This window comes from Chanodichthys erythropterus, chromosome 8, assembly GCF_024489055.1.
Source record: "Chanodichthys erythropterus isolate Z2021 chromosome 8, ASM2448905v1, whole genome shotgun sequence".
Taxonomy (NCBI): domain Eukaryota; kingdom Metazoa; phylum Chordata; class Actinopteri; order Cypriniformes; family Xenocyprididae; genus Chanodichthys; species Chanodichthys erythropterus.
The window spans coordinates 39,910,628-39,938,293 of record NC_090228.1 but is presented as its reverse complement, the minus strand read 5'-3'; the positions used below and the strand labels follow the sequence as shown (position 1 = coordinate 39,938,293).

General features: G+C 39.9%; 1 protein-coding gene across 1 annotated transcript; it reads left to right on the top strand.

The window, feature by feature from the left end:
* Positions 1 to 26,466, top strand: LOC137024925 (tripartite motif-containing protein 16-like). The gene is made up of 6 exons (XM_067392879.1): positions 1 to 635; positions 8,884 to 8,979; positions 9,065 to 9,298; positions 24,534 to 24,693; positions 24,847 to 24,894; positions 25,090 to 26,466. The coding sequence occupies exons 1-6, from the start codon at positions 60 to 62 to the stop codon at positions 25,620 to 25,622; spliced, it is 1,647 nt and encodes a 548-aa protein (XP_067248980.1). The 5' UTR covers positions 1 to 59; the 3' UTR covers positions 25,623 to 26,466.
* Positions 26,467 to 27,666: the final 1,200 nt, after the last annotated feature.

Sequence of the window (27,666 nt, the reverse complement as noted above, 5' to 3'; positions counted from 1 at the left end):
GAGAAACTGAAGTGTAGTTGAGCTGTTGTGTGTTTGTTTCTCTGTATTCATGCAGTAAAATGGCAGAAGCCAGAATTTTAGTGGATCAGGATGAGTTCCTGTGTCCAGTGTGTCTGGATCTCCTGAAGGATCCAGTTACCACTTCCTGTGGACACAGTTACTGTAAGAACTGTATTACAGGCTTCTGGGATCAGGAGGATCAGAAGAGAGTCTACAGCTGCCCTCAGTGCAGACAGACCTTCAGTCCAAGACCTGCTTTAGCTAAAAACACCATGCTGGCTGAAGTGCTGGAAAAACTGAAGAAGATTGAAATTCCTGCTGACTGTTATGCTGGAGCTGGAGATGTGCAGTGTGACGTCTGTACTGGAAGAAAACACATAGCCATCAAGTCCTGTCTGGTGTGTCTGAGCTCTTACTGTCAGAATCATCTTGAACAACATGAGAGTTTCTTTAAAGGAAAGAGACACAATCTGACTGAAGCCACTGGACGACTGCAGGAGATGATCTGCCAGAAACACGACAAGATCCTTGAGGTTTTCTGCCGCACTGATCAGAAGTGTATATGTGTGCTGTGTATGGATGAACATAAAAACCACAACACTGTATCAGCGGCAGCACAGAGGACAGAGAAACAGGTATGAAATTTGTACTGATTTCGTACCCAGCAAGCTAAACAATACTCAATAACAAGTCTTGACACCAAGAAGTCATCATTTAAATAATTTACTAAGTAAGTTGTGTAAAACTATAAAATAAAAAAATTGCATAAATTGTTACTTTTAAAATGTTGAGTCAAATTATTATGTTCAATATGAGATTCACAATATGCATACAATAATTTAATGTCTGAACACGTTTTATTTTCCAAAAATCACATTATGCTCTGATTGGTCTGCCGGCCCCAGTCTGTTGTGACTGCTTATAGTGTGTATCGGAAATGTAATTTCCGATGTAAATGTAATTTAATGGCGCCTTACCATAAATGGCGAGTATCAGCAGTGGAGCAGCTTCCTGAGATGCTGCAAGCACTACTGTAACCACACTATGGCATCAGTTTTATCAGTTCAAACCTGAGTCTAATAATGACAGTCAAGAAGAACAGGCTGATCAACCTGAACCACCTTCGCAAGCAGGATGTTTCACGGTGGTCATTCTTTATTTTAATCTTTTCTTATATTTCAGATGTGATGTTAAAATTGTAATTTCACAAGTTTGCCTGCCCATCCAGTCTTAATAGGTATTGGTAAACGAACTTGGCTTGATGTCTTCAACGGAGGCTTGAGCTCAACCCCCAGTAACGATATGTGGCAAGCAGGCCACTTGCACTCCGCACCATCTCAAGTCTTACAGAGGGGCTCCAGGAGTATAAAAGGGAAGTGACAACAGTGAAGGACGAGAGAGGACCAGGCCTGGAGTATTTTATATTATGTTTTGTTTATGTGTGTGTGAGGGGGTGCCACTTTTACTTTCATTTTGTGTCTTGTAGTGAACAGCACATTCTAGGGCCCAGTTTATGGCCGGGCCCCTCTCTGTCCGTAACAGCGGACAAAGGTTTGCTACATTTTGATTGGATCTTGGTGGACTAACACAAACAAACTGTCCTACGCCATCAGATAAAGATGGAAGGACAACATCCAGACCTCTCTTAGAGGGTAAGAAGAAGACCTCTTGTACCAAGCCTGGGAAGGACAAGGCTTCTCATTGGTCCACAGGCAGTTACTGCCCTTCACCCATCTAAACACTAAGGTTGGCCAGAGACTGCCATAAAAATTCCTCGGGACCTTAGCAGCAATGGGTGAAACAAAGAGAGATCACAAAGATCCATCCAAATCCATTCAAAACTATGTTTGAAAACCTTAGAACTGATGCAAACTACACATCCATTTCATACTTATTCACAGGAATAGTATTCTCAGTGACAGCTATTTGTAGTGCAACCTCTGACGCAAATTCAGCTGTTAATGTACAATTGAATGACAGTTCAATCTTTTTCCATCATGTTTAGTCTCTATTTGTTTAGAATATTGCCAAAGGTATTCTGGTGGTGGTTTGGAAAGTGAGAAATGCATTGGTAAACTTTAAAGACACTGTAAAGACTTCCAACTTTGTGCTTTATGCAAATGAGTTCCACAGGGGAGAGAAGGGTGGGCCACACTGTGTGTGTCCCCTCTGATGCCAGCAGCCAATCACAGCACTCGAATGGAGAAGCGCCAAATTGCAATCTCCTCCTCATTGGAAAGGGATAAAGATACCCTTTCAACAGACACTCCTTGTTCTGAGTCTACCCTTGAAAGGGGGAAGACGTAACAGATATAGCGTTCTGAGTCTGCCCTTCAAACAGGGAAAGACATAACAGATATTGTTCTGAGTCCCGGCTTGCGAAGCTGAGACACAACAGATACACCGTTCTGAGTCTGTCCTGCACGGGGACAGATATTAACAGATACAACACCGTTCTGAGCCTCTGGTCCATCCAGAGAGACAACAACAGATCCCATGATCTGAGTCTACAGCTTGTGAGGCAGCAACAGAGACGACCACGTTCTAAGCCTCCAGCTTTTGAGGAAAGAGACGTTAACCAACACTACGTTCAAAGTTTCCGTCCAGCGAGACAGTAACGACAACTGCAACAAGGTTAAGCTCAGGAGAGCAAACCTTCACTTCAAGGTACCTTCGTCTGCGTGTTCCAGATTGTTAAGGACCTTCTGCACCTACACCAGGGCCTCATCTGCGTGTTCCAGATTTTAGGACCCTTTGGTGCTCCAGGAGATCAGTGTCCCACAGAGCTTCGTGTTCAAGACTGTTGAAACAGATTCTGGCTCCTCTCCCCACTGCATTGTCACCCAGCACAACCAGTGGAAGACGTCACCGTCATTGGACTCAACCAAGTGGAACGTAAATATCACTTAACCAAACCTCTTTCCAGAGACCTTGGCATTGTTGTATATTATCAGTATATAGTTTCCTAATTCCTATTAGATTCAATATAGCTGATGTTAGTTAATAACAAATAATCTCTCGTTTATTTGTTTGTTGCATAATAAGGTTCTCCACCTTATTATTTTCAGAGAAACAGTTTATCTTTCCCTAAGATAATGTAACTCTTCCATAGCCACACTCAACTTAATCACTTGTATTGGAGTGTCTGAGCAAGATGGCGCCAGTGTGTTGGTCGGCTTGCCGTCAGCTCCGATGTTTGTTTGTGTTGTCACTTACGCTATTTTGGTACTGTTCTGTTGCTGCTACAAGGTCCTATGATCGGAATACTTTGCTGGATCTCAGATATGCGCTGGTGAGCCCTGCTTTCTATGACGGATGTCACCCTCCGTTTACCTGCCCTATTGCTGATTGCGTCATTCGGTTACCTTGCTGTATCTCCGACCGGAGGAAGCGTCGGAGGCGCCGGGGCAAACGTGGAGGTGTGCGGGTGAGGATTAGGAGAGGAGCGAGTGCTTCTTCTGTACAGTTGGGTCCCTGCCAGCGCTCTAAAGACATTCTAGGTCGGAATGATCTTTACCTGGCTCGACGTTCGTGGGATTTGAGGTACTCTTGCCATGTACACATTGTCCTGCATCAACCCCAAATGCCCGTTAGCCCTGCTCAGCCTAGACTGCGTGTCCGTAGTGGTGGGGTAAACTTGCGGAACATCCGCGCTTTGCAATATTCTCGCTGCCCCCAGGCTGCGGGTTACTCAAATGCAAAAGTGGCCTTGGTCAACAGTAGGTCAGTGTCTAACAAGACTTTTATTTTGAATTACTTTTTTTCTCGTCACAACTTGGATTTTCTGTTTTTAACCGAGACATGGATTAGTGCTGGAGTTGGCCAGTCGTCTGTTTTCGATGAACTTTGTCCAACTAACTGTTCATTTATTAGCACGCCAAGGTGTGTCGGAAGAGGAGGCGGCGTGGCTCTTGTTTTTAGGAACAATTTTAAAGTACGGACACTACCTGCAGGGAGTTTTTCCACCTTCGAACTGCAATGTGTAATTATAGAATCTGTTATGTCACCATTGGTTTGTGTACTGATCTATAGGCCTCCTAAGCGTGACAAAGACTTTATAACAGAATTCTCTGATTTTATTTCTCATTTTGTGTCACTGTATGATCGTCTACTTATACTTGGTGACTTTAATATTCATGTCTGCTGTCCGGATAGACCCATGGTTAGCGAATTCTGTGGTGTAATAGATGCCTTTGGCCTTACGCAACATATAGATAAAGCTACGCATAAACTGGGACATACACTTGATTTAGTTTTATCGTATGGTTTTAAAGTTGATAATATTGTGTTTGAGGGGCCACTTTCTCTGATCATAAGCCCATTACATTTGACATCACCCTTTTCAGTCCCCTGCAAACTGTCAGAGTTCAGGAACATTACTCTCGTCAGATAAATTCTCTTACTGCAACTCAGTTTTCTGATAGTTTTTTGAGTGAAAATGTTGCATCTATTATTGCAACAGCGGCATCGTTCTCCTCTAGTCCGGATGAATTAGTTACCCTTTTTCACTCATCTTGTTCTACCATACTTGACTCTGTAGCACCTTTCACATACACTCGCTCTAAATTAAAATCTCATTATTGGTTAGATGAGGATACGCGCTCTCTTAGGCAGGCGTGTCGTAAAGCTGAAAGGAAATGGAAAAAGGATCATCTCAATGTTTCTTTTCAAATTTTTAAATCTGCATTAGCCTCTTTTCAGGCAGCAGCTAAAATAGCCAGAGCAAAACACCTATCTGATTTGATCAGTAAACATTCAAATAGACCAAAAATTTTATTTAGTACGATAAACTCTGTTATCAATCCCGTAAATTCTCCAGTTGTTGATGTATCTACCGATACCTGTGAGAAATTTCTTACGTTTTTTATTAATAAAATTGAGAATCTTAGATCAGTGTTTACACCTACTTCATCTGCTATTTCGTTTGTTAGCTCAGGGGTACTGGCTACTTTTAACCAATTTCAGCCCATCTCTCACTGAATTGAGGGATTTAGTGTCACATATGAAACTTACCACTTCATCTTATGATTCTATCCCTTCATCTATTATAAAGGATGTTTTTGATGTAGTTGGCCCCTCCATTCAGGTCATTTTAAATTCATGTTTTGCATCTGGCACTGTCCCTACATGTTTTAAACATGCGGTTGTCCAACCCCTGCTTAAAAAACATGATCTCGATGTTAAATGCCTAAATTATTATCGTCCCATTTCTAAGCTTCCTTTTATTTCTAAAGTACTGGAAAAAGCTGTATTGTCACAGCTGCTTCCCTTTTTGACCACTCACAATATATTAGAACCTTTTCAGTCAGGTTTTAGATCACTGCATAGTACTGAAACTGCTTTGCTTAAAGTAACCAATGATCTTCTCCTTACACTAGATTCAGGTGATAATGCCATCCTGATATTATTGGATCTTAGTGCTGCCTTCGACACCGTCGATCATAACATCCTTCTTACTCACCTTGATCAGCAGGTGGGCATTAGGGAGACTGCATTACTTTGGTTTCGGTCCTATCTCAATGAAAGGACTTTCTCTGTTTCTATTGGCAATTTCTCTTCATCCTCTGCTTCTGTCTCATATGGGGTCCCTCAGGGGTCCATCTTGGGTCCTATTCTTTTTAGCCTCTATATGCTCCCACTGGGCGACATCATAAGGAAGCATAACATCTCGTTTCATCTCTATGCGGATGATTCACAGTTGTACCTGCCTCTAAAATCTAGCGATTCCATACAGTCTCTTCTGGCCTGTCTTGAAGACATCAAAACTTGGATGGTTAACAACTTTCTCCGGTTAAACAGTGATAAAACGGAAGTGATTGTGTTTGGTTCTCCCAAGGCAAGATGCACTGTGGTACAAAATTTAGGTCACTTCACCACATTTATCAAACCTTATGCCAGAAATGTGGGTGTCATTCTTGACTCAGAACTAGTTCTGTTGTTAAAAACAGTTTTTATCAGCTCAGAATGATTTCACGCCTGAAGTCATTCTTATCTTTTAACGATCTTGAAAAAGTTATCCATGCCTTCATTACATCGCGGCTGGATTATTGTAATTCTCTCTATCTTGGCCTCCCACAATCATCACTTAGACGTCTGCAGTTAGTACAAAATGCAGCAGCACGTTTTTTAACTGGCACTAGGAGGCACGAGCACATAACCCCTATTTTGGCTTCCTTGCATTGGCTCCCAGTTCCTTTTAGGATCCAGTTTAAAGTTTTATTGTTTGTTTTTAGCACTTAATGGGCTCTCCCCAACTTATATCACTGACCTTGTACAGCCATACTCAGTTCAAAGGTCACTGAGATCCTCAAACAATGGGCTCCTGTTTGTGCCGCGCTCACGGCTTAAACAGAGAGGTGATAGAGCATTTGCAGTTGCTGCTCCACGTTTGTGGAACCAGCTGCCCCAGCATATTAGATCTGCCCCTTCCATTGATGCATTTAAATCCAGGTTAAAAACTTATTTTTATTCTTTGGCCTTCCCTGTTCCTTAACCTGGTATTTCTGCTGTTATGTATTTCTGTGTTGTGTGCCCTGATATTGAAGATTTCATTTCATTTCATTTTATTTTATTACTTATTATTCTTTATGTATTGATTTTATATGTGTGTTTTCATTGTACAGCACTTTGGTCAGTTTGTGCTGTGTGTAAATGTTCTTTATAAATTAAAATTACTTACTTACTTACTATGTATCTTATGCACTTTATTCCTTTATCATTCATGGTATTCATTTAGTAGTTGTGTTAGTTATTCTTGTTTATCTTTTTGTTAATAAAATTTATTTTATTACACTTGTGTCTTCCTTGTAATGATAATACAGAAAAGGTTCTACAAGTTAGCAATATCACCAATCTTTCAGATAAATCAGCTGACCACTTTACATAAATTCTAAATGAATGAAAAGCCCCTGTTGAGAGTGTTCTCATACTGCCAAGGTAAAAGACCTTGACTGGTGCCCTGAACTAAGGAAAAAGGGGAAAGTGGTCATCTGATGTACTCATAATCACACCTTAAGAGACGTGTGATCCAAAAGTCACAACATCAGCGGTGACGTGAGTACCAATCCCTATTTTACTTCGCGTCCTTGGATGGACAAAGTAAAAATCACTACAGTTTGTTTATTTTGAATATTATTAAATGTTGTTGAAATGTTCACCGGTTCCTGCCTCCGTCTTGCCTGATCTACATACCTCACTACATTGGTGCCAAAACCCAGAAGGAAGGAGGAACGTGTTGTCATAGAGCCCTTTCCATTGTGGGGAATCCACGGTGGCATTGATCACGGCTGAGTAAGGTCTGCCACCATAGACACTCGAGGCGGTGGGCTGAAGTGAGTTGCCAGGGGGACAGACGAACTCGGTGCCGGCCGCCTGGATTGTGGAAGGGCAGCTGCGGTCCTTGAGGGAGTAGAGGAGTCACTGCCGTTCGCCGGAACGTGCTGCCATCCGCCATGATGGGGAATAGGAGACCCCTGCTGACTGCTCGAACCTTGATGAGCTGAACGCTGATGGGTTCTTTCTATGCCATGGCACCATCTAATCAGAAGTATTTCTAAATCCACGCAACCAAATATATTGTACCCTAGTCTGCGATCGACAAGCTGCACAATGTGAAAGCGCTGTTATCTCTCCTCCTCCCCAGCGCCACCTGTAGAGATCTGCTACGGGGGTTCTACCATTCTTGCAGCAGCCTTTTCTTTGTTGTTTTATTTGACTAAGCTAAACAAATTTGTATTTGCTCAGCAGCAGCAGCAGTAACAGCAGCAGCGTAGTAGATATTGTATGCCAAAATCAAGCCATGTATACTTCATGCCCCATGCCAATAAATGCTGGTTGAATTTAATCCACTCCGAGAGTTGTCATGACTGAAATAATAATAGTGAAAACACAACAAAAGACTGATGTTGTACACTGCTGAAGAATAGTGTTAAAAGTACTTTTTAACCATCCATTTAGTCTGCATTAGGAAGGCCGAAAAAGGTGTTTAGATTCGGTGTGGTAAAAATGGTCTCATGAACATGACAACAACACACTACCAACTAACTCAACCAGGCTTCGGCTCTTTATTTTGTGTATGCCTTGAGAGGAGACTATTTAAATAAGGGATATTGTGATGTGTTTGTTCCCAGAAGAAAACGCAAGACTACAATGGAGGTGTTGCAGGGAGTTCAGAAACAGTGACACTGATATAGAGAATAACTCCCGCTGTGACTTTGTGTTTTACAGAGTTTTTTCATGCCAACATTACACACTAAAGAAAGATGAACATGGATACAAGCATAATAGGGCCCCTTTAAACCAGTAGTTTAATGCACATTCCTCATTTACTCATGTTATTACAAGTTGGACTTTCTGTTTTCTGAGGAACAGAAAAGAAGGTATTTTAAGGAATGTCTCATCTGTCTGTATATTGAAAGTCAAAAGATTTTCAATCTTAAAAAAGGATATTAAGGTAGCATAAAATAAATGGGCGTAATCTAAGTCTTCTGAAGCAATAAGAAAAATCAATTATGGTGGCATATTTAGTCAGGTGACATGCATGAGAAAGTGAGGTTTAATTTTATTGATAAGTCACCATATTTGATTTGGGCTCTTGAAACAAAGACATTCATCATATCTTATTTTGTGTTATGCAAGAAAAAAACATAAAATGTTTGTAAAGACATGAGGAATAGAAAGCAATGAAAGAATTTACGTTTCTGGGTAAACAATTCCCATAAATCTATGCATTGATGATATAATGCTAGTACTTATGATTGAACCTACAATCTTACCATGCAATATCTTTAACCCCTCAGTCTCATCACTTCACTGATACTGGATTCATATCTGTTTACTTGATGATTTATGTAATGTTTCTCCTATTATTGGTTTGTTCTTTAGCACCAGCTGAGGGAGACGCAGAGGTGGTTCCAGCAGAGGATCCAGCAGAGAAAGAAAGATCTTCAGCAGCTGAGAGAGGCTGTGAAGTCTCATAAGGTGAGTCTGGAGAAGAAGAGAAGAAGAGAAGTCTCAGTCAGGACTCACTGAAGCCACTGTGTGATTGTGATGTGTGTCCTAACAGCGCTCTGCACAGACAGCAGTGAAGGACAGTGAGAGAATCTTCACTAAGCTCATCCGCTGCATTAAGAAAAGCCGCTCTGAGGCCACACAGCAGATCAGAGATCAGGAAAAGACTGCAGTGAGTCGAGCTGAAGGACGACTAGAGCGACTGGAGCAGGAGATCAATGATCTGAGGAGGAGAGTCGCTGAGCTGGAGCAGCTTTCACACACACAGGATCACATCCATTTCCTGCAGGTAACAGAGATCTAGAAGAACAGGACTTGAGCAAGAGACTTACAGAAAAACATGTCATGAGAGCAGAATGAGCTGACTCTCAGTCAGACTCTCATCTGATCTTCTTCTTTTGAAAGAGACACACTTATAAATGCAGTTCCGCTCTCAAAATATCTTAGGAAACATTTTTCAGAAATTTATATTGAGCTTCCAGACAGCAACAGTTCAAAACTTTACTGGTATTTAAACTTTTTTTTTATGAAGTTCCAAACGCAGGTTCAAGAGGAGACTAATCATTCGGTCCTGTCGATCAGTCACCAACTACGCTAAATATCGATATGTGAATTCCTGTGCTTTACTATTTTTTTGTGAAGTTACAAACCAAAATGTGGTGCAAAAGCCTAATACTTTTTGCATTTGCGTATGTGGCATTTTTTTTCTTAAAAAATTTCGGTGTAGTTTCATCTCTAATTTAAACAAATATGTTTGTTGGATTCTTCTAGTCAAGATCTTCTCAACAAATATACATAGTACAAGACTATCTGTTCAGTATGATGCTTTTACAGATCACATTTTCAATTTAAAGTAGTAAAAAAATTATTTCAAATAGAGCTTTTCTAATATTTCAGGGAATTTAAAAGCTGTTGTTAAGATTTTAGACATTCCTTTTTGGCTTGTCAAGCAGGAGGCCTTCCTTTAGATAAACAAAGATGGTGGACTCATATTACTTATGAATGGTAGAAAGTTCAAAAGGCAATATGTTGGAATAAGTCCTGCCTTCTAAATAAAAGAGGCAATCACCAATTGGTAAAGTCTTTGTGTCACTGCAGCTGCCAAGCTCTGGTTGCTATACAAACAGACAGTGTCCTGAGACCCACAAACTGCAAATGCACATTTGCTTGTCTAGCCCAAAACTGTCCTTTTAATGCTATTTGTGCATAAGAAACAATATTTATGGGATAGTTTTTTGTCAGATTTGTTGTTGAATTGAATTGTGTTATTTAATATGCTTGTAGCAAGCAGTTTTTTTTTTTAGATTTCATGATATCCTCAATCAAATAGATAGGACCTTGTCTTGGATGCCTGAAATAGCTGCCCGGCAAAGTTGTAAATATGTATTTGTATCAAGCTGAGCCTCAGGTTCAAGCCTCCTTTGAGGATGGCAAGCTTAGTTTGTTTACTATTAGCTATTAAGACTATTAGGCAGGCAAACTCATGAAATGAAATTACAAAAATGTAGGGTTGGGAGGAGCCTAAACATTCAATCATCATTATGAGCGTATATAAGTAGCAGTCATTGCGCCGTCCCAGCAACAATTCCTCCGGCATCCCTCCACCTCCATATCTCCTCTATTTCTCTTATTCTCCCTCTGTGCAATACTCTTATAGGGGGTTTTAGCTTGGAGCTCGAGCCGAGCCTCAAGTTCGAGTCTCCTTTGAAGACAATAAGCCAAGTTTGTTTTTCCATAAACTATTAAGACTGAATAGGCAGGTGAACTCGTGAAACAACAATGTGAAATGTGAAATGAACTTGATGGTACCAGTTTCACCCAGTTAGATTTCCCATCATCTCTTTTCGTTTTACAATCTTTTGTTTACCAAAATTAGATAATCTTCAAACCTGCTGAGAGCTTTTATAATCATTTTCATTAACACACTGATGAATTTGACAGTTAAGTCCTCAAACACAAAGTGATCAATGCTTCAGTGTATTTAAATCACAAAACCTGACCTTGGGATTTTAGTCCTCAGAGATGGGCACAAATACATTAAAAAGTATTTAGTTACAAATTACAAATACTTACTCATCAAATGTATTTGTCAGCAGATATACACGGAACCCAGAGGTAAGAGTTAGTTATGTGGCAGGTTTATTTAAACAAGAGGAGAATGACACAGTGGAGAAGGATATCCTGGTAAGTAAGCTTGGTGAGGGAAAGTCTTATCTGTGGTTAATGAAGTCTTTCTGTTTTCCAGGGGTCCAGATGGAACTGACGAACAAGGAGACGGTCAGGAGCTGTGGGTAATCCAGGGAACAGGTAAGTAGAAAGCAGGTAAGTGAGTCAGGTTGCACAACATGGTAAGGTTGAGACCAGACAGTGAGTGAAAGGGAGAAGTGCTGTTTTATGGTGCTAGCTGGAGATTGTTGGCAGGTGTGTGTGATTAGTAGTCTAGGGATTGGGATCTGATGACTGTGGTGGGTGGAGACGGTGGTGACTGCTTTGACTCCCTGACAGTACACCCTCCCCCAGGGGTGGCGCCCTTCTACGGCGACGGGTTTGACCATGCCCTCTGGGTGCTGGGCGGTCAGGGTGGTCTTGGTGAAATTTGGCCAGGAGAGCAGGATCTAACACATCATCTCGGTTGATCCAGGATCTTTCCTCTGGACCGTATCCTTCCCAGTCGATGAGATGATATTCTAGACGGCTGCCCCGTCGCCGAGAATTAAGGATCAATGACTTCGGGAGGAGGAGGTACTGGCGGCTCGTCAAGTGCTGTGGAATTGGGAGACACAGGTTTAAGGAGTGACACATGGAAGGGCAGGTGAATGCAGTACCTTGGCAGGGATTGGAAACGGTAAGTGAATTTGTTAATCTGCCTCTTGATGGTGAAGGGACCTATAGTGGGGACTCAGCTTCTGGCAGGGCTGGCGGAGACGTAGATCCTGTGTAGAGAGCCAGACTTTATCTCCCGGACAATAGACAGAGGTAGAGGATCAACGGGCATCTGCAAAATGTTTATGTCTCCGCACAGCATGCTGGAGATGGACATGGGCTGAGTCCCACACTCTCTCACTCGAAACCAGTGGTCTATAGCTGGAACATCAGAGGGTTCCTCCGTCCAGGGAAATAGAGGGGGTTGGTATCAGAGTATGCACTGGAAAAGGGTAAAGCCTGTAGTCGTCTGTTTGAGGGAATTTTGTGCATACTCGGCCCACGGGAGGAAGCGGTTCCAGCTATGTTGGTTGTCATGACAGTAGGCCTGGAGATACCTCCCTATCTCCTGAATCTTCCGCTCAGTCTGGCCATTAGTCTGTGGATGATATCCAGATGAGAGGTTGACGGAGACACTGAGGAGTTTGAAGAAGGCAGTCCATATTCAGGAGGTGAACTGGGGCCCACAGTCTGAGACGATCACCTCTGATCACCTCCAAACTTGCGAAACAATTGATGAAAGAGAGCTTCTGCTGTTTCAAGGGAAGTGGGCAATCCTTGGAGTGGAATCAACTTGCAAGCCTTGGAGAATCTATCCACAGCAACAAGGATACAGGTATATCCATCAGATCTCGGTAGATTGGTGTCAAAGTCGACTCTGATGTGGGACCATGGACGACGTGGGATGGGTAGTGGAACAAGCTTGCCAGAGGGTAAGTGACGTAAAGTTTTGGAGATGGCACAGACTGAGCATCCCTGGACATACAGGGAGACATCTCGGGCCATACTGGGCCACCAGTAATGAGCTTGAAGGAGCGAGAGAGGGATTTTGGGGTTTGGATGAGTGAGGATGGGAGTAGTGCAAAGGGCATCTTTGAGTGTTTGGAAGGCAACTTGAGCTTCTGATGTCCAGGACAGAGACTTGGGCGTGTGATGGAGCATGGAAGTAAGTGGAGATGATAGGATGCTGAAGTTCTTGATAAATAGAAATTAGCAAAACCTAGGAAACGTTGGAGATCTTTGACAGTTTTAGGTAGAGGCCAAGTCTGAATAGCCTGGATCTTTCCCTGGTCCATTTGGATGCAATCAACGCTCAGGATGTAAACGAGGAACTGGACCGTGGGGCGATCAAACTCACATTTCTCAATCTTCAGGTAGAGATGGTGTTTCCTGTGTTGTTGAAGGACCTGTGTCACGTGGTGGCGATGTTCGGCCAAGTTCTGGGAGTATATCAGAATATCGTCAATATAAACGAAAACGAATCGATGGAGGAACTCCCGGAACTCACCTCATTCATAAACCCCTGGAAGATGAACGGTGAGTTGGACAGGCCTTACGGCATAACCTGGTATTCATAGTGGCTGGAAGGGGTAATGAATGCCATCTTCCACTCGTCCCCCTCCCAGATACGAACAAGGTTGTAAGCGCTCCGCAGATCCAGCTTCGAGAAAATGCGGGCCCCATGGACTTCCTTGGGGGTGGCTGGGACCAGGGGAAGAGGATGGGGAGCTTGACTGTTTGGCTTTTGAGGGTCTGGTAATCGATGCAGGGCTGCAAGCCTCCGTCCTTCTTGCCCACAAAAAAGAAGCTTGAGGCCACGATAGAGGTAGAGGGTCGGATGAACTGTTGTTGGAGAGCCTCCTGGATGTAGTCCTCCATCACTTTGCACTCTGGGATGGACAGGGTATACACCCGTCCCTTAGGAGGAGTGGCACCAGACAGTAGGTCAATAGCACAGTCCCATGGCCGATGAGGTGGTAAGTTTGTGGCTGCCTGTTTACTGAAGACATCCTGAAATGCCATATAGTCAGATGGGATCTCGGGAATGTTCTGAGGTTCAGTGTGGATAGAATGTGGAGTGTTGATTCACTAACCAGGGGTTCAGGAACATTGGAAATACAATTTTTAAAACAGGCTGGACTCCCAGGATGATGTTGACGGTGGGTCCCTCCAGTACCAGAAAGGAGATTTGTTTGCTATGCAGACATCCAACTTGTAATGTGAGGGGTGGTGATTTGAATCTGACCCTTCCACTTCCTAGTGGTTTTCCCTGGATGGTTTCCACCTTTAATTCCTCATGACGTTGAAGTGGTAATTCCAGTCTTTTCAATAGGTTTGGTGAGATGAAGTTGCCGGAGGAGCTCGAGTCAAGGAGGGCACATACTGCAACAACATAGCGTGGGGTGAGCAATTGTACTTCTAGTAGTGGTAAATTAAAAATTGAAGGATCACATTGGATGGTACTCACCGCAGGACGTGGAGGACGTGTTGGACACGTACAAATCAGGTGTCCGGATGTTCCACAATACAAACAGTCCATTTGCAATACGTCGTGCACGTTCCTGCTGGGATAGACGACTGGTGTCCACCTGCATGAGTTCTGGTACTGGAGGACAGGCAGCGGGTGTGTAACGATTTAGTACAGTTATTAATCAATTTATGGGTTAGATATATGAATATAATAAATCATAAAGCTTTATGATTAATTATGATGCATATACTGACCCAAGGGGGAATTAAACATATATTGTGAATTAATTACAACGAATTATAATCAATTACATATATGATTAGTTCTGGTTTAATAATTATTTAGAGAAACTATCAGTTTGTCCAGCAAACCGTTAGCTCCTCACAGAATATTATCAAAAGGAAGGTTTTGCTCTGGCCACGAGAAAAACTTCCTATTCTAGCATCCAAACGTAAAGCAAGGATAGGATTGAAACGTTAAAGTGACCTGGTTTTTGTTGAATGAGCAAAAGAACAATTGAGCATGGATACAATGTGTTTAATATATGAAAACTACTACTACAGAGGTTATACATCTGAATACAGAATATACACATATATACAAGAGTGAAAGTAAAGAAAGGGGAAAGAGAGAAGGCAAGTAGCAAACTTACAGTCCTTGATCAAGCCAGCACAGAAATCAGTTTCATTATCTAAAATAAGAAACGGTTACTTGCATCGGTGTTAAGTGTCGAGTTTCGGTTCAGCGTGGCTGCAGTTTCGTTGGTTTCTTCCGTTTCCGCAGGAAGATTTGAACTGGACTTGAAAGTTTGTTTTGCTGAAGAAGATGGTGGTCCCGAAAGAGAAGCGCGATGGAGGCGCGTGGTCACCGGAGACGTCCGGGAGAGACGTGCACGAGGTAAATCGAGAGACAATCGGGAGATACAGAAAAGTTGTGTGTGGTTGCTTTTATGGAAAACAAAGCTAACACACCTCTTTGGCTGGACGGCCAATAGATGCGTGGCCATGTTTGGGGGGCAAAGTTTTCTTCGTCTTGTCTCCTGGCTGAATTTGCATAATTTATGGGTATCAGATCGGATAGTACTTTCTTCACAGTACCATTAACCCTCTGGAGTCTAATCCCGCTTCGGTGCGTTATGCAGGATTTTTTTCACATTGCAGCAAAACAGACTTAAAATACTCCGTCATTTTTATGTCTTTTGACATAAGTAATATATCAATTTAAACTATAGAATGCCTTATTTTATTTGTATACACTCAGAGTAAAAACAAAATGTTGTGCTTTTTGTAAAATAAAGAAAACAAACATGATGCGTGATCTCTCGTCTCCCTCTGAACGAAGTCCAATCTGATAGTTCTCAGAAAATGAACTGTAACTTAGTGAATACTAATCCCAAAAAAATCATACTTATGTCTAAAAAAACGTTGAAATGTCAGGTTTTAAATCTTGTAAGTCAAATCAAAAACAAACATTCTATGTTTATGTAATCTGTATGAAAAGAGAGCCATGCCAGAAATCCGTGATTCAGCTCATTATCCGCAAATGCGGATACGGAGCACGCCCACGGAGCGAGCACTATTCAGACGCAAATTCTCAAGTCAATACAGGCATACATCGTCTCAATCAGGTATTTATTGTCTTGAAAAGTGTTTATCTGGATATAAAAGCCATGGTTAGCGAACTCTGGAAGACATGCAGTTATGTTGCGTTCCAGGCAGGTTTTTGAGCCCGCAAGTCTCGACTTTAAATCACGACTCACGACTTTGTAGTGTTCCAGGAAAGTCACGCCAAACTGCGTAAAAGTGTAAACAAACCATCATGGCGGATCGTACGGGGCTTATGCTCATTAACAATTAATTCGATCGCCAAATGTGATTACCTTGCTTATTAGATGGAAACAGAGGAGGAAAACGGAGCATAAGGCAAGAGAAGCTGTTGTACCTTTTATTTTACCGTACACCTGCATAAACACTGCATCTGTAGGGGCTGCCATTGTTGTTTCGCGGGCTATATGACGTCAGAACCCGTAACTGGGAGTACATCGATCTAGTACGAGTTCACAGGTGGGAAGTCACAGGTTTGACTGCTGTTCCAGTGCATTTTCACGAGTAGAAGGTTGGAAAAACACGGGTTACGGGTTGCCTGGAACGCGGCATTATTTCCTGTTTTCTTTTCTTCTAAAGATGTATTTTAGATGAGTTTTTGTTTCTTTAGCGCCCTCCGGCTGCAGTATGAAATGAAAACACCATTCACGGAATAGCCTCTTCTTCTTTAGGTGTATTTGTGGACTAAAGGTGTTCACAGCGCCCTCCGACTGCAAGTATGAATTGAAAACACCAGCGCTCATAGTGATGATAATGAATATTAAATAAATATAACTTCTCTGTATAGAAAATTGACATAAACATATGAGAATCCAATATTTCTCCAAATGTGCATGCTTTTAAACTAAAAGCCTTTATTCAGACTCTTTGCATCACAGAAATACATTATATTTTAAAGTATATAATATAAAACCATTATTTTATATTGTAATAATATTTTCCTGTATGTTTCATATAACATGATGAGCTTGAGCATCACAGAAGGTTTTTTTCACAGCCTACCTGACTGAAAGGCCTCATTAATATGCAAGTCATTTCAGCTCATTATTATGCAATTCTTTTGTCTTCTCATGTGAGAATGGCCCATTATTCAGTGGTGATTCACGCCTCCACGCATACTGTGTTTCTTGGCAAAAAGTGTCTTACAAAACCTAAATCAATATATTGTTTTATATAAACAAGTAGGAAGGATAATTTTTACATAATTTTAAAGCAAAAACTCTACTCTACAACATACAATACCCTAAAGTATTTTAATCACAGATTTAATCTACTTTTTTTGGCCTTATTTCAGTGACTTAAGTTTTTTGTTTTTTCAATAACCACGCATAAATGTTATTCCTTCAAAAACACAAACATGTACGTACATACATGTTCATCACATATTATGTTAGCCTAGTTTGTGCTGAATACAGTGTAATGACACTCATGTCATTAATATGTTTATGAACAACTGAAAAAGCACAAAATGTCAAGGCATGTCAAAACTTCTCCAGGCCCCAAATCAGCCTCAGACTCCAGAGGGTTAAACAAATAGAACAATGCATTTGTCAGCATTGTGACATACATTAGTGAATAAGGGAGAGCTAGAACGTTACAACGAGCCCAAACTCGATATGTAAGGAAAACATATAAAAGACGTTATAGTTTAAAGTCAGAAGTAATCGTTATAAATGACATTAGAACCACTACAGTCATTTAAACAAGTCAATCTAAACACTAGGAAATCATACATGCACTTGACATACACGACGGGTACATATTGGTAGGGTCATATTTTGAGAATAACTGTACATACAGTTTCTAAGCATGATTGTGTGTGTGTTTGTGGGTGCATGTATGTGTATCTGTGTGTGTGCGTGGAATTTGGCTGGTCAGTCTCTGGGCCCACAAAAGGGGGGTGATCCTTTTGAAGTCTCCAGAGCTAGGAAGTTGGAGTTTTCTGTTTAACCTCATGGGTCCACAAAAATGCCAAAAGTCGCAGTCGGCCGGAGCCGATTTAGTGATTTAAAAACACAGTTCAGCAGGTTAAAAGCATTCTGAAAATTCCAAAGTTTATTGACTACGAACGGATCCATCCAGACGTTACAGGTGAAAGCGGAGAATGAACGGTTAATTCAGGCAGACAGGTTGTAAGATGTTGGGAGATTTTTACTGCTTTCTGCATAAAGCTCTCCAATCTGACTGTATTATCATAGATGGACATCTGGCCTCGGAGCTGTGGGTTCAAACCTTGTCAATATGCAATTAGGAGTGCCGTTTCATTCCAACCGCAAGAGGCCGCTAAAATCTGAAACTGCCGTGTGTAATCGCTGGCCGAAGAACTGCCTTGCCGAAGGCGGATGAGTTGGTCAGAAACAGAGAGCGCTCCTGTAGCAAGACCAAAAACACGTTCTGAAAATGAGAGGAAAAGTCATCAAAAGAATCCACAAGGATCAATTGCGAATCCCAGATGGCTTGAGCCCAGAGTAAGGCCTTTCCAGAGTGCAGGGATATGAGAAAGTCATGAGAAAGTCAGAAGTCTTTCTGTTTTCCAGGGGTCCAGACGGAACTAAGGAACGAGGAGACGATCGAGGTTGGGAGCTGTGGGTAATCCAGGGAACAGGTAAGTAGCAAACAGGTGAGTCAGGTTGCACAACATGGTAAGGTTGAGACCAGAGAGTGAGTGAAAGGGAGAAGTGCTGTTTTATGGTGCTAGCTGGAGATTGCTGACAGGTGTGTGTGATTAGTAGTCTGGTGATTGGGATCTGATGACGGTGGTGGGTGGAGACGGTGGTGACTGCGTTGACCCCCTGACAGTATTTAAATAAAATACATAATACTGCTTTGAAAAAATGTATTAAAATACAAGTAATTTGAAAATACAAAAATACAGACAAAATTTACACACAATCATTTAAAGTGTGAGAGTAACAGTGGAGTTAAGCCGGGTGCACACTGTGTGATTTTGGCCACGATTTGGTTGTCTGAGACAAATTTTGAGAATCCTAAAAGATTCTTATAATCCTAGGCAAAAATTTGTTGTTTTTGATCGCTAGTGTGACATGTTCACTGACAAGCAATTAATGACCATTGCGATCAAATTTTAAGGCAGTGTCAGATTTGGCGCACAGTCCTGCAGTGCGACTTCTCCTACAACAAACGTCAAATTGTCTTCACTTTTCAATATAAGCCATAACCAAAATTAACGCTAGAGATTTCTTTGTTAGCCACCATTTCAGTCCCATGTGTAAGTGTCAAACGCTTGAACTTATAGCTCTAACATGATATAATGAATATGAGAAGAATGAAGCTGATGCTGTGAAAGTGCTGGATTGAGTAGAGTTACTAAAGATCATCAAGAGCCCCAGGTGGAAAAAAAATACATTTCTATATTAAACTTAAAGGGCTCTAATTTCGTGCACTAATTTTGTACTTAACCCTCTGGAGTCTAATCCCGCAGCGGCGCGTTATGCAGGATTTTTTTCACATTGCAGCAAAACAGACTTAAAATACTCCGTCATTTTTATGTCTTTTGACATAAGTAATATATCAATTTAAACTATAGAATGTCTTCTTTTATTTGAGTACACTCAGAGTAAAAACAAAATGTTGTGCTTTTTGTAAAATAAAGAAAACAAACATGCAGTGCCGGCCCGAGCCTCTTGGGGGCCCTAAGCAGCATTTGATTTGGGGGCCCCCCTCCCACCACGTAACTATTAACTAATGGACAAATTGTAAAGAACATTAGCATGTGTCTGAGATGTAATCAGTCATAATTTTTACTTTGAATATAATCATAAAATGCATCATTAATTACTCAAGTGTTAGCTAGTCACTATGCAGGCACTACTACTGATCACGAACCATTATTTTAAAGTGAAAAACATGTTTTTCACTTTAAAATAATGGTCCTGATCACTAGTAGTTCTTGAAGAAAATGACTAGGTACTTGATTAATTAGCGATGCATTTTATGACGATGTTGAGATTAACTACTAGTGGTCTGCACCATTATTTTAAAGTGAAAAACATGTTTTTCACTTTAAAATAATGGTCCTGATCACTAGTAGTTCCTGCATAGTGACTAGGTAACACTTGAGTAATTAATGATGCATTTTATGACCACACTGAGAGTAAAAAAAGACAATTGCTCACATCTCAAACACTTTAATGTTGTGATTAGTAATTAATTAGTAATTCTTTATAATTTCTCATAGTTACCTATTAGTTATTATTGATGCCAATGTCATTCTCTAATTATTGATTAGCTAATAAGGAACTATCTTTGTCCTAAATTTGATATTACTTACTGATTAGTTAAGCTTGTTTCTATATTAGTTAATAGTAGTAGCTCAAGTGTTAATGTAGATCTACTCATTAGTCCTGCATTACTTCCTGCATAGTTACTTATTAATGACGGACCATTATTCTAAAGTGTTACAGAGGATAGCACTGCTACATCACTCGCCACCATATTAATAAATAAATAATAAAGAAATAAAGAAATATGGCATCCCTTTCAACTTAAACTGATATCTATAATCAATACGTGAAATACACCTAGATAAATGTATATTAATAATGCGATCTAACGTTAGCTCTGGTGATGGCTTATATAAGATCATGAGTCATGACTAGCTGCTACCTCAAGTGACATGAGCACAATTTGTGCTGCTGCACAAAACATTCTGTAAATAATTATGCAAACATACCTTTATCTTGCTCTTTTTTCTCCTCCTCTGTCTTTTTCTTCTTTCTTTTTTCGGCACCAGAGGGATACATCCTTTTTTGTGACATGGCTTATCATTTATAACATTTATTACAGTGACGTGCACTTGCGCGCCGGTGCGAATTGTTAATGCACGCGAGGTGTCTATGCGCAATTGCGCATGACTCAAACGCTAGCAGACACAGCAGCAGTTTTCGGCAAATCAGAATTTTCTTGTCTCGAATTATTTATTTATTCATTCGTATTCATTCATTCATTCATTTATATCACTTGCTTAAGTTATTTAATTTTAAAAAAAAAAAAAAAAAAAAAAAAAAACACGATTGGGGGGCCCCCTATTGGCCAGGGGGCCCCAAGCAGCCGCTTAGTTCGCTTATGCCTCGGGCTGGCCCTGCAAACATGATGCGTGATCTCTCGTCTCCCTCTGAACGAAGTCCAATCTGATAGTTCTCAGAAAATGAACTGTAACTTAGTGAATACTAATCACAAATAAATCATACTTATGTCTAAAAAAAACGTTGAAATGTCAGGTTTTAAATCGTGTAAGTCAAATAAAAAAACAAACATTCTATGTTTATGTAATCTGTATGAAAAGAGAGCCATGCCAGAAGTCCGATTCAGCTCATTATCCACTAATGCGGCCAGGCCCACGGAGCGAGCGCTATTCAGACACAAATTCTCAAGTCAGTACAGGCATACATTGTCTCAATCATGTATTTATTGTCTTGAAAAGTGTTTATCTGGATGTAAAAGCCATGGTTAGCGACATCTGGAAGACGTGCAGTTATTTCCTGGTGTATCTTCTTCTAAAGATGTATTTTAGATGAGTTTTTGTTTCTTTAGCGCCCTCCGGCTGCAGTATGAATTGAAAACACCATTCATGGAATAGCCTCTTCTTCTTTAGATGTATTTAATGGACTAAAGGTGTTCACAGCGCCCTCCGACTGCAAGTATGAATTGAAAACACCAGCGCTCATAGTGATGACAATGAATATTAAATAAATATAACTTCTCTGTATAGAAAATTGACATAAAAATATGAGAATCCAATATTTCTCCAAATGTGCATGCTTTTAAACTAAAAGCCTATATTCAGACTCTTTGCATCACAGAAATACATTATATTTTAAAGTATATAATATAAAACCATTATTTTATATTGTAATAATATTTTCCTGTATGTTTCATATAACATGATGAGCTTGAGACATCACAGAAGGTTTTTTTTCACAGCCTACCTGACTGAAAGGCCTCATTAATATGCAAGTCATTTCAGCTCATTATTATGCGAATCTTTTGTCTTCTCAGGTGAGAATGGCCCATTATTCAGTGGTGATTCACGCCTCCACGCATACTGTGTTTCTTGGCAAAAAGTGTCTTACAAAACCTAAATCAATATATTGTTTTATATAAACAAGTAGGAAGGATAATTTTTACATAATTTTAAAGCAAAAACTCTAGTCTACAACATACAATGCCCTAAAGTATTTTAAACACAGATTTAATATACTTTTTTTGGCCTTATTTCAGTGACTTAAGTTTTTTGTTTTTTCAATAACCACGCATAAACGTTATTCCTTCAAAAACACAAACATGTACATACATGTTCCTCACATATTATGGTAGCCTAGTTTGGTAGCCTAGCTGAATACAGTGTAATGACACTCGTGTCATTAATATGTTTATGAACAACTGAAAAAGCACAAAATATCAGGGCATGTCAAAACTTCTCCAGGCCCCAAATCAGCCTCAGACTCCAGAGGGTTAACCTGGAGAGGTCTGAGGATTTTTGGGGCCCTGGAGAAGTTTTGACATGCCCTGACATTTGTGCTTTTTTCAGTTGTTCATAAACATATTAATGACACAAGTGTCATTACACTGTATTCAGCGCAAACTAGACTACCATAATATGTGAGGAACATGTATGTACATGTTTGTGTTTTTGAAGGAATAACGTTTATGCATGGTTATTGAAAAAACAAAAAAACTTAAGTCACTTAAATAAGGCCAAAAAATATATTTTAAAACTGTGTTTACAAGACTTCTGGGTATTGGAGGTTGTAGAATAGAGTTTTTGCTTCAGAATGAAGTAAAAATTATTCTGCCTACTCGTTCATATAAAACAATAGAGAGATTTAAATTTTCTAAGACACTTTTTGTCAAGAAACACAGTATGCGTGGAGGCGTGAATCATCATGAATAATGGGTCATTTACACCTGAGAAGACAAAAGAATCGCATAATGAGCTGTAATGACCTGCATAATAATGAGCTCTTTCAGTCAGGTAGGCTATGAAAAAAACCCTCTGTGATCATGCTGATAACAGGATTAATGTCCACTCTTGACAAAAAAAAAAAAAAAAAACATGATTTTTGTGATCTCATGCACGTATTATTGCACATGATGTGAAGAAAATTTAGTATAGGCCTATGTTAAATTACAGTACCAGTCAAAAGATTGAACACATTGCCATTATAATGTTTTTAAAAGAAGTCTCAAGTCTCTAACCAAATAATGGTTTTCTATTTTAATACACTTTAAAATATAATGTATTTCTGTGATGCAAAGCGTCTGAACATTCCTACCTCTATGGCATTTCATATAGGCTACTATATTTGTTATATTATATAGCCTAAATGTTAATGTGCAGTTGACAAACTATACATCATTAAAAAGATCTAAGACTCAAGCTTCACATTTTGACTCTTAAAATCTTATATTGACTGTAATTTCTTAATATGCTTAAAAGCATGCACATTTGGAGAAATATTGATGGATTCTTATATGTTTATATCAATTTTCTATACAGAGAAGTAATATTTATTCAATATTTATTGTCATCACTGTGAGTGCTGGATACTGTGTTGGATACTGTTTTCAATTCATACTTGCAGCCGGAGGGTGCTCTGTGCACCTTAGTTCACAAATACCTCATAAAGAAGAACAGACTCCATGTCACAATCTAGGAACTAACAGAGGCCAGAGATCGCTAACTATGGCTATTAAAAACACTTTTCAGGACAATAAATACACGATTGAGATGATGTATACATGTATTGACTCAGAATTTGTGTCTGAATAGCACTCGCTCTGTGGGCGTGGCGCATTAGCGGATAATGAGCTGAATCGCGGACTTCTGACATAGCTCTCTTTTCATACAGATTACATAAACAGAGAATTTTTGTTTTCGACTTGACTTACACGATTTAAAACCTGACATTTCAACGTTTTTTAGACATAAGTCTAATTTTTTTGTGATTAGTATTCACTAAGTTACAGTTCATTTTCTGAGAACTATCAGATTGGACTTCGTTTAGAGGGAGACTAGAGATCACGCATCATGTTAGTTTTCTTTATTTTACAAAAAGCACAACATTTTGTTTCTGCTCTGAGTGTACACAAATAAAAGAAGATATTCCACAGATTAAAATTGTGTATAACTCTTAATTGTATGTGCAACACTGATGGAGTATTTTGAGTCTCTTTCACACTGGTAAGAAAAAAACGCGGTGGTATCGCCGGCGTGACAGCTGACCTCAGAGTGTTAATTTACTAAAAGTTCATCTTCAGTACTTCTTAAGATCATCTTAAGAACATCTAAGTGTACTCAACTGTGCTATTTTGAGACACCATGAAATATGAACTAAAATGTGCTTTTAATATACTATCTCTGTATTTAAAAAATGTATTGAGATACTACTTATAGTACATTTGAACCCATAGTGTACTACAAGTGGTAACTAAATATATTTTTTAAATACAGAGATAGTATATTAAAAGCACATTTTAGTTCATATTTCATGGTGTCTCAAAATAGCACAGTTGAGTACACTTAGATGTTCTTAAGATTATCTTAAGAAGTACTAAAGAAGAATTTTTAGTATATTAAGTACAAAATTAGTGCGCGAAAATAGAACACTTTAAGTACATTATAGAAGTGTACTTTTTTTTTCACCTGAGGCTGCTCAAATCTGACAGTAGTGCAGGTTATTGGCTGAAGTGTGGAGGTGATGAGCTTTGATTTCTGTTTTCTGTAGAGTTTACAGTCTCTCTCAGCTCCTCCTGAATCTACAGATGTAATTGACAATCCCTTCAGTTCTCTCTCCTCTTTTGATGGTGTGAGAGAATCTGTCCTTCATCTGAGAGACAAACTGGAGGATTTCTGCAAAGAGGAGCTGAAGAAGATCTCTGACAGAGGTAAAGTCCTGGAGATTCATTTGCTTTCAGAAATGATCCTCCATCATCTCATATCATGTAGAAGATCATATTAGAAATGTCTTAGGAACGGATGCAGGGATCATTTTCTCTTGACATGATAATCACACTCTTCATGTCTGTTGATTTCCACAGTCACTTTCACCGACATTGTTCCCAAGACCAGGAACGACTTCCTACAATGTAAGTCACTGAGAAAACAAGCTGCAAGAAAACAAGCTTCCTGTAAAAGGAGAAAGTTGATAGTTGATCATGTAGATGATGACTTGCACAGGATATCTGGTAAACTGTACTGAGACACTGCTGATATATTGAGCAGTTCAGCTACATTAAAAGATCAGATTCATAATTCCTGATTCTGTGTTTTATCTCCATCAGATTCCCATCAGCTCACTCTGGATCTGAATACAGTGAATAAACGCCTCCGTCTGTCTGAGAATAACAGAGTGATTACTTACACTGAAAAAGAGCAGTCATATCCTGATCATCCAGACAGATTTGATCATTGGATTCAGGTGTTGTGTAGAGAGAGTGTGTGTGGACGGTGTTACTGGGAGATTGAGCGGAGTGGTGGTGTGTTTAGTGGTGTGTATATATCAGTGTCATATAAGAGCATCAGCAGGAAGGGAGAAGGTGATGAATGCTTGTTTGGATATAATGATCAGTCCTGGAGTTTGATCTGCTCTACTGACAGTTACTCATTCAGACACAATAAGATAGTGACTAAACTCCCAGTAAAGTCCATCAGCAGTAGAATAGGAGTGTATGTGGATCACAGTGCAGGAACTCTGTCCTTCTACAGCATTTCTGGAGACACAATGAGCCTCATCCACACAGTCCAGACCACATTCACTCAACTGCTCTATCCTGGGTTTTATGTTTGGTCTGGATCATCAGTGAAACTGTGTTGATGAATCAGAACATAGTGTAGAGAGATTCTACCCATAATGCTTTTAGCTGCATAATAAATCAGTACCATTGAGATGTTATAGAGTCTTATTTTCTCTTCATTACATTAAAGGTTGAGTAAGTAGAATTTAAAAAACACTGTTTGGAAGTTATTCGGGCCGACACCAACAACAAACGTGTAACCAATCAGCATTACAGGGTGTATGACTTTCGAGGAGAAAGAACGAGCAAAAGGGAAATTTGAATAAAGTAAAAAATAAAATAAAAAACTGTAGAAAGAGAGATGAGACAATACTAAAGAGCTCAAAAGGATATCACTGGAATGAAGGTTTATGACTGGGCAAGCACTTTAGGATCCGTGTTAATATTAGAAAAGCTTTCCAGCGCTGGAGAGAGCTAAGAGGGAAGGCCTGAAAACAGACACGGAGGCTGCTTTGATTCTGCTTCTCATGTGATTAACATTGGGTTTGATTGTCTGGATCTTCTGTGCTGTTGGCGACTAACAACAAACACTTGTTTGTATTTACTCTTGTGTACTGTATGTTCATTTTTTGTGCTTCCCTGTCATTCGTTCATCAACTGCACTTTATTTTTCATGAAGCATTCTGTTGCACATCAGCTGTGATATACAGACATCCAATCTCGCATTGTGTGTGTAACAGTGGCCAGATAGAGAGTTTTGCTTGCCAGCGCTGCACACTGATGACTGCTAGAGAATGCGGTGTTTAGTGTCATTGTTAGTGCACTCCCCTCGCCTACCAGCAGTGATCAGGCCTGAGTTCGAAATTGATTCATAGCAGGATGGTTAGGATTGGGGTGTGAGTTTTGGAGGTGGAGCAATGAATAGAGGGGCTGGGTTTGTTTGGGTTGATTTCAAAAATCAGTCCAACAGCGTTTTCAAAATGTACTTACCCCACCTTTAATACTACAGCTGAACTTCTGTCAGTAAAATAACATGTCAGAATAAATGTGTGTAATAAATCCTCAGATGGTGTGTATCTGTGCTTTTCTCTATTTGTGCTGATAGAAATAAGTCATTCAGTTCTTATTGTAGTGTCACAAATCATTTTTATTATTACTATACTGTAAACTGTAAATACTGTAAACTCTTGATCAGTGAAAGTATGAGCACAATTATTCTGAGCTAATCCAGTTTACTTCAAATAAACCTCCTCCTGAACAGGACTGAATTTACAGATCTGATGCTCTGAACAACTCTGAGAAAAGATAAAAACAACAAGGATTGAGTCAAATCATCATCAGTTAAATCCAGATAACTCAAATATATTAGGTATGAAAGAAGGAAAACTGTAAGCTGAGCTCTGAAATCAGTCCAGATGAATCACATCATTACTGTAAATGTCAGAATTGTTGGAGTTTCTTTGTTCAGTGGTTCATGCTGGTTGTCCTGATCTAGAAAGTATCCTGACATGATAAAACCATGTTTTTCTACATGAACTGTGGTAATACCATGCTCTGAACTCAAGAGTCGACTCAAGCAAGTACCTCCAGATTCTAAAACTGAACTGGTGCATTAAAGGTGCCCAAGAACGTTTTTTTACAAGATGTAATATAAGTCTAAGGTGTCTCCTGAATGTGTCTGTGAAGTTTCAGCTCAAAATACCCCATAGATTTTTTTTAATTAATTTTTTTAACTGCTTATTTTGGGGCACCATTAACTATGCACTGATTTCACTCGACGCCGCCCCTTTAAGACGCGAGCTTCCTGCCACACGAGCTGTCGACTATATTACAGCGCATTTACAAAGTTCACACAGCTAATATAACCCTCAAATGGATCTTTACAAGATGTTCGTCATGCATGCTGTATGCATGCTTCGAATTATGTGAGTAAAGTATTTATTTTGATGTTAAAAGTTTAATTCTGAGTGAATCTGAGGCTGGGCTCCGTGGCTAACGGCTAATGCTACACTGTTGGAGAGATTTATAAAGAATGAAGTTGTGTTTATACATTATACAGACTGCAAGTGTTTAAAAAATGAAAATAAGGACAGTCTTGTCTCCGTGAATACAGTAAGAAACGAT